Here is a 6,787-nt window from a genome sequence, read left to right on the forward strand (position 1 = left end):
CCCTACCACCACGGCAAGGCGCAGCCCCAGGGACGGAGGATGAGGAGGGAGAAGTTTCCTACTTCTTGCTCTACTTCTCGTTCCCAGTAGGTTGTTTGTTTTTTGGGTTTGTTTTGTTTTCTTTTTTCCTTTTCGCCTTGCCGCAAACTCCCAGAGCTGAGCCAGCGAGAAACACCCTTTCTCTTAAAAGCAAACCCAACCAAACTTTCTCCTCTGGCCACCTAATCCCAACTAATCCCAGATTCCAGCGGAAGGAGTTGTCTCCTGTTACTATTATTATTCGTGCTTGTGTTATTGTGCCAGTTTTGATCACGACACAAAGCCGGGTGGAGGAGCGGGGGGTTGTCAGGAAACAAAAGCTGGTCCGGCTCTCAGCAGCATTTATGATCCAAACTCGGCCACCTGCGATACCATCTGCCGGGCGTTGAGGTCCAACATGAAGCTGAACTCCTCAGAAACCCGGGCTGCCGCCGCCGCCGCAGCGACAAATTAATAGCGTCCCCGTTTCCGCGGGCTCAGAAAACGAACCCGGCAAAGCGGGGACGACGGGGACTGACACACGTCCTCAGTTAATAACACACGCCTCCCTGGGTGAGGCAGAGCCTCGGGAGGGCCCCGGGTGAGGATGAGGCACCAGCAGCCTTCCTCCCACCCGAGCATCCTTCATCCCACCCCAGCGGTGGGGTCCCCCTCTGGCGGCGGCGTCCCCAAACGGTGCGGCCCCGCGGTTGAGCGGTAGACATGGGTGGGTTTTGGTTGTCTCCTTTGCCCGGAGGAGGAGGAAGAGGAGGATGGCTGAACCCGTCCTTCCTTGCACGAAGCCTCCTGGCCTGCTTTCCCCCACAGCCTAGGGGTGAAAGGAGGCGCGGGTGACCCCACCAACGTCAGGTGTCCGTCTGTCAGCAGGCACCGGCGCAACGCCTGCTCAGCATCTCGCCCAACGCAATTTCGGCTGACACATCAAAGGGCACTTTCAGTCGGTACGAGATCCTCGGAGGGATGGGGAGAGGAAGAGGAGCCGTCCCAGCGCCTGCCCAACGCCGTCAGGAGCCGGGCGGGAATGCCCCGGAGAGGAAAGCCGAGCAAACAGCCTCGGGAAAATAGGTTTTGCGCGGCGTGTTGTTAGAGAAACGCCTTGTTTGTCTCCGGAAGTTTTTCCCCATCGTTCCTGACCCGATTTGATCATATCTCCTTAGTCCGCCGGAGGATTTTGCTAAGAGGTTGTGACCCGCAGCCGGGAACCCGGGAGAGCATCTTTTTGGCTCACCGCTGCGTTTTAGCTAAAGCCGGGCGTGTGGCGGAGGAGCCGCCGGCGAAGCGCGGCCGCCTCGGAGGGAGATCCTTACGAAAGGGTTTGGGGGATGGGACCGAGGCGCGTTTCATCCAGCCGGAGCCACCGGCAGGGCTGAAGGGAAGCGGTGAGCAATTACTCCAGCTGGAGTCAGTCCAGGGTGTCTTGAAACACCCGCTTGCAAAACTTTCACCAAAACGTGCCAACGGACCAGGTGTTTCTAGGATAACAGGTCTGGTCTTTAACTCTGCAATCTTCCCCGGGATCAGCAGAACCAGGAGAAAACCATTATCGGGAATTAATTCTGTAACGGATCCTCCGTCCCTCGAGACTCTCCGGGTCTGTTTGCTGAGCTCAGGACTTTGGGCACGGCTGGAGGAGAAAGGCTCATTTATTTTCGGCTCTGGAGGAAGAAGTCCCCTCTTCCTTGAAGAGGAATCCCTCCCGGCTGGTGACCCCTCCGAGCGCGTGCAGGTCTGACTGCGCCCACCAGAAGGCAGCAGTCAAGGCAACTTTTTAGTGCTTTTTAAACTTAAAGAGGGCTTGAAATGGTTTTACCCGTCTCCTGCACGCAGAGCTTTGCTCACCGCGTAGCTGGAGCGCGACCGCCTCTGCGGCGGCAGCTGCGGTAACCCCAACCCGGGCTCGCCGCGTTAGGCACGGAGAGATGGCATCGCTTGGGAGAGGCACGATGCCATCAACCAAGCGAGGAGAGGAGATCTGGCGCCCAAACCCATTTTTTAAAATAAATAAATGAATAAGTAAAATTTTAATCCTGGCGCGAGGCTGCAAGGACTACGAGGGAACCAAGAATTCATTGTTCGGTGTCACCGGAGCCTTTTTCCGCCCCAAAACCTCAGTCCCCGACAGCTCGGCGCGGAGAGCCTCCCCCCTCCGCTCCCTGCCAGCCCAGGGTCTGCAGCGGGACGGGTTTAGGATGGAAGGCAGCGCCACGGGAACATGAAAGGAGACACGCAGACGTGGCCCGTGTCCATGCAAAGCCCATGGCTTTACGCTTGGCGTTCCCAAGAGCGAAACCATTGACCTCGTTGAGCAACAGCTTGAAAGGCGAAAAGAAAAGAGAAAAGGGCCGGAGATGAGAGGGGTAGGAGACACCCCCCGACCGCCCGAACCCACGGCCGGTGCTCTGTAGGGAGCAGCAGAGCAGAGAGGTCCCGGTGGGGCTCTGCGGCCATCAGCCCTCCGTACCCGAGCGGCGCCATCCCGCTCAGCGTCCCTCCAGGCATCCCAAAGAAGCCCCGGCTTGCCTACAGCTCCTCGGCCAGGCAAAGCGTCCCCCGAAACCCTGCCCTGCTCCCAGGACTGTGGCAAGCCACTCGGTTCCTGGCGTGGAGCTGCTTTGGCAGCCTGGGAGCAGCTCCAGGTCCTTAACTTCGCTTTACGTTTCGACATCCCGTGTCGAATCCGCCCCGGCAGAGCTCCTCCGGCAACAGGACCTCTCAAAGAGAAATACGCTCCTCTCCAGTCTGCGAGGACAAGAGAGGAAGGGAGGATTAACTACACCTCTAACGAAACAGCCAGCACCTGGCGAGAGGTAGTAAAAGGGGAAATCAGAGGAGGGAGCACAGCATCGTTATGCAACCGCGTTATCTAACGACCACAGAGACACCCTATAGGGGCTCTTTGTTTGCAGAGGGAAGGAGAAAGAAATGCCACCAATTTCTGAGTCACTGGTTCACCAAGAGGCTCCGAAGTTATTTTCAGATGGAAACTTTTCCAGTTTCACATGATAATTTGGGAGGGCTGGCTAATTCCCTGGCTCCACCCACCGCCTTGTAACACAGCTCCCTGCTGCTCTTGCATATATAGATAGGTATGGCCCCACAACTGGGTGCAGACAGAAGAGCCTGGAGACAGAGGAAACCTCAACTTTCTTCCTCCCTAGCTGCCCTCCACCCGCTCCCACCATGAAGAAGGAAATATTAACCCTGGCCTTCGCTCGGTCCGTCTTCGTCGAGTTCATTTCCACGCTCATCTTCGTCTTCATCGGCCTCGGCTCAGCCCTGAAGTGGCCGTCCGCCCTCCCCAGCATTCTGCAGATCTCGCTGGCCTTCGGCCTGGCCATCGGTACGTTGGTGCAGGCGTTCGGCCACATCAGCGGCGCCCACATCAACCCGGCGGTGACCATCGCCTTCTTTGTCGGGAACCAGATCTCCTTCCTCCGGACCCTCTTCTACGTGATCGCCCAACTGGTCGGGGCCATCGCCGGGGCTGGTATCCTCTACGGCGTGACGCCCGTCAATACCCGTGGCAACTTGGCCATCAACGCGGTAAGTCTCCCGACCTGGAGATAGTTCACCGTGCCGTGCGGGCTTTCCTTTCCTTCCGAGCCAGGAGGTGGTGCCGGCGCCGAGCCGGAGAGCCAAATCCGTCAGGTCGGTTGGTCTCGGCACATCGTCCTGCACGCACGGGGATGGGATAGAAGCAAACACCGGCGTAGCCAGCAGAATATTGACATGACAGCTTTATTGTGCGGGGTAATGAATGGCATAGTTTTTTCCTCCTTAATAAGCGCTTCCTTTATCCTAAGGGCCCCAGTGAGTCACCCGCACCATTGGGATGTTCTTGACTGCATCCTCTCCACCTGGAGATTAGTGTTGGGACAGGAGCTGCGCCAGGACGGAGAGGGGAGGGCAGGGAGCAGAGACCAGTCAAACCAGTATGGGCAGGGGGAGCGGAAGCCCACTGTAACCAGCGCGTCGGGGGAGCCGGGAAACGGAGGTGGATGGAGAGAGGTGGTGGAGAAGAGCTGAAGAAGGAGCAGGGCGCGGGAGGGTGCGGAGAGGCTGCGGGTGGCAGGGGCTGCTCCCGGAGGAGGAGGGGGAGACGGTGGGACCCTCTGAGATAAGCAGGGATGAGGAGCAGGTCTCAAACCCTTGGGGCAGCGCTGGGAAACCACCTGAAATGGGAGCGGTGGAGCTACCACCGCTCCAACCGGGGCCACGTCTGGACCCCCCGGAGCAGCGCTGACACGTCGCAGAGGGGTCGGTCACTAGGACGAGGTGCTGCAACGCATCTTATTCCCAGACGCTCCCCGTCCCAAACCAGTCGGCTTTAGCTCAAAAACAAGCTGCGGTGGTTTGGGTGGCTTTGTCCTTCGCACGCCCCGTGGGGTCAAGTCCATCTGACGGCCCCTGGTGGTTGGTGCGGAGGCACTGGGACAACAACAGCCCGTCTTACCCCCCCACGACTGCACCCCAACCTTCATCCCGACCCTCACCCTTCGTCCCGTGCCCCTCGCTGGTGGCCGCCGGCTGCTCCTCAGCCTCCCGGGGAGGTGGTCCACAAAGCAGAGGGGAGAAGAGTCAGCATCCGACAGCTTGCAAGGATCGAGGGGGAAAGAGACGCAGGAAAAGAGAGACAAATCGGTGTGGGATTTGGTGGGAAGGCGCTGAGCGTTGCGGGGAGAAGGAAGGGGAGATGTGGAGAGCTGCCGGGAAGGGTGGGGTTCGGGGCAGAGACAGATTTTTGGAGCATTGAGCAGAAAGAAAGATCATTTCTTCCCTTTCAGGGACAGGAGCCGTGAGCCCGAGCAGTGGTCAGCACAGCACCTTGTGCCCCAGGGCCGGGCAGGGCACCGAGGGTCCCACATGGCTTTGCCGACCCAAATTCACCAGCAAAGCCCCTAAGAGCCCTCCCAGTGGCGCCGAGCTCCAGGGATGGTTAATTATTGTCGCTCTCGGTGGTTCACAGCTCAACAACAACACGACCCCGGGCCAGGCCCTCGTGGTGGAGATCATCCTCACCTTCCAGCTGGCGGCGTGCATCTTCGCATCCACAGACAACCGGAGGAACGGCAACGTGGGCTCCCCGGCACTGTCCATCGGCCTCTCCGTCGCCGTAGGCCACTTGGTGGGGGTGAGTGTCCAGGGAGGAGGACAGGGCAGAGGGTCCCGCAAGGACGGGGCTCCCCAAAATACTCTTGTGAGGTTGGTCTAAGAGGGAACTGCGTTGGGGGAGCCGACACGGGACGTGCCGGGGCTTCTCCGTGGTGATGGGGGGATCAGCACCGCTCTGCAAGAGAGACGGCATCGGGGGCCATTTCGTTGCCTGCTTCTCAAGAGTTGGTCATATCTGCTAAGCGGCGTGATGGACCTTAACCCGCTCTCCTTTCCACACTGACAGATCTACTTCACCGGCTGCTCCATGAATCCAGCCCGGTCCTTCGGGCCGGCGGTCATCGTGAGGAAGTTCAGCCCGGCGCATTGGGTGAGCATCGGCAGCGCGCCGGGACGGGCTGGCCGGGAGGCCGCCAGGATCAGATGCGGGCAACGAGGGGAGAGGGCAGCGATTGCCATGGGGACTACAGGGTTGGGTGTTTGAGAGCCCATTCCGGGCCTGGAAGGATAAAATGGGGCTGGAGAACGAGGGAGGTTGTCCCCGCCTTGATGCACGGGGAACGGGTCGGCCCCACGGCACAGAGCCAGCGTGGGGACAAGCATAAACCCCCCGTGTGACGGTGCGCACTGAGGTAGGGCATCATCTGAGGTCAACAAAGCCCACAGAGAAGCCCAGCTTAGGCTTTCCACTCGCCCAGTGGACCCACTCGCTCAGACCCAGCCTCGCGGAGCAGGCTTGGTGCCTCCTTTCCAGCACACCGCATCTCCGCGCTCACAAAGAGCTCGATGTCTTCAGCAAGCAAAGGCTGAGGGCATTCCAGCCCAAGAAGTGTCCTGCAACCGGTATTTGCATCCCTCCATGGGTTAGGAGACGCGGAGCAGCGAGGGATGCTGGTGTGATGGTCGGACCGCCTCCAAGCCCTGCTCTCACCTTCTCCCCTCTCGCTTTCCAGGTGTTCTGGGTTGGACCCATCCTTGGGGCTTGCTTGGCCGCTCTCCTGTACTTCTACATCCTCGTCCCCTACTGCATGAACATGTCAGATAGGGTCGCCATTGTCAAGGGCACCTACGAGTCAGAGGAGGAGTGGGAAGAGCACCGAGAGGAGAGGAAGAAGTCCATGGAGCTGACCCCGCCGTAGGAACAGTTGGAAAAAACCAAGCAAAAAGAGGGGAAGAAGCCCCACACATGGGCTCATGTGTGCACCGAAGACAGACAACGAACACATCCAGCTACAGTAGACTCTTAAGCTAAAGTCTCATAACTCAAAGACCATCTGCGACTAAGAAAGAAAGGAGTATTGCAGCGTCTGTGTATATAATCCCTCTACGTGAGCGCGAGCGCTAGAACCTCTCCTAGCTTAACTGCAGCCAGCTCAGCCCAGCGAAGGAGGCTCAGCCCAGGGCAGCCCCTCGGCTGTGCTTTTCCACCCCCTCGGCCGCGTCCCTGCCCTCCCAGGCGCAAATTCTGCATCATTTTCAGAGGTCCGGGACCGCGCGTTCTGGCGCACGCAGGATTTCACCCCCTGCGTCTGGTGGCCCAGGGGATGGAACCGCCGCGTAGATACCAGCAAAGAAGAATGACCGCTTCGGGCAGGTGGGTGCAGCAAAAATCCCCCGCTTTCTCCCCGCCACGGGG

At 59.3% G+C, this 6,787-nt stretch overlaps 1 protein-coding gene across 1 annotated transcript; it reads left to right on the plus strand.

Moving 5' to 3' along the window:
* Positions 1–3,219: 3,219 nt before the first annotated feature.
* On the plus strand, positions 3,220–6,290 carry LOC104281980 (aquaporin-5-like). Its single transcript, XM_009880046.1, has 4 exons — positions 3,220–3,582; positions 5,006–5,170; positions 5,438–5,521; positions 6,105–6,290. Exons 1-4 carry the CDS (start codon positions 3,220–3,222, stop codon positions 6,288–6,290), a joined length of 798 nt encoding a protein of 265 aa, XP_009878348.1.
* The last annotated feature ends 497 nt before the right edge of the window (positions 6,291–6,787 follow it).

The sequence above is a fragment of the Charadrius vociferus genome, unplaced genomic scaffold, assembly GCF_000708025.1.
Source record: "Charadrius vociferus isolate BGI_N301 unplaced genomic scaffold, ASM70802v2 scaffold932, whole genome shotgun sequence".
Lineage (NCBI taxonomy): Eukaryota > Metazoa > Chordata > Aves > Charadriiformes > Charadriidae > Charadrius > Charadrius vociferus.

Bases quoted from the DNA above. Each gene is read 5' to 3' on its own strand.
- LOC104281980 (XM_009880046.1), top strand. From the start codon at position 3,220: ATGAAGAAGGAAATATTAACCCTGGCCTTCGCTCGGTCCGTCTTCGTC. The intron at 3,583-5,005 runs GTAAGTCTCCCG...GGTGGTTCACAG, and splicing joins GCAACTTGGCCATCAACGCG to CTCAACAACAACACGACCCC. The intron at 5,171-5,437 runs GTGAGTGTCCAG...CCACACTGACAG, and splicing joins CCGTAGGCCACTTGGTGGGG to ATCTACTTCACCGGCTGCTC.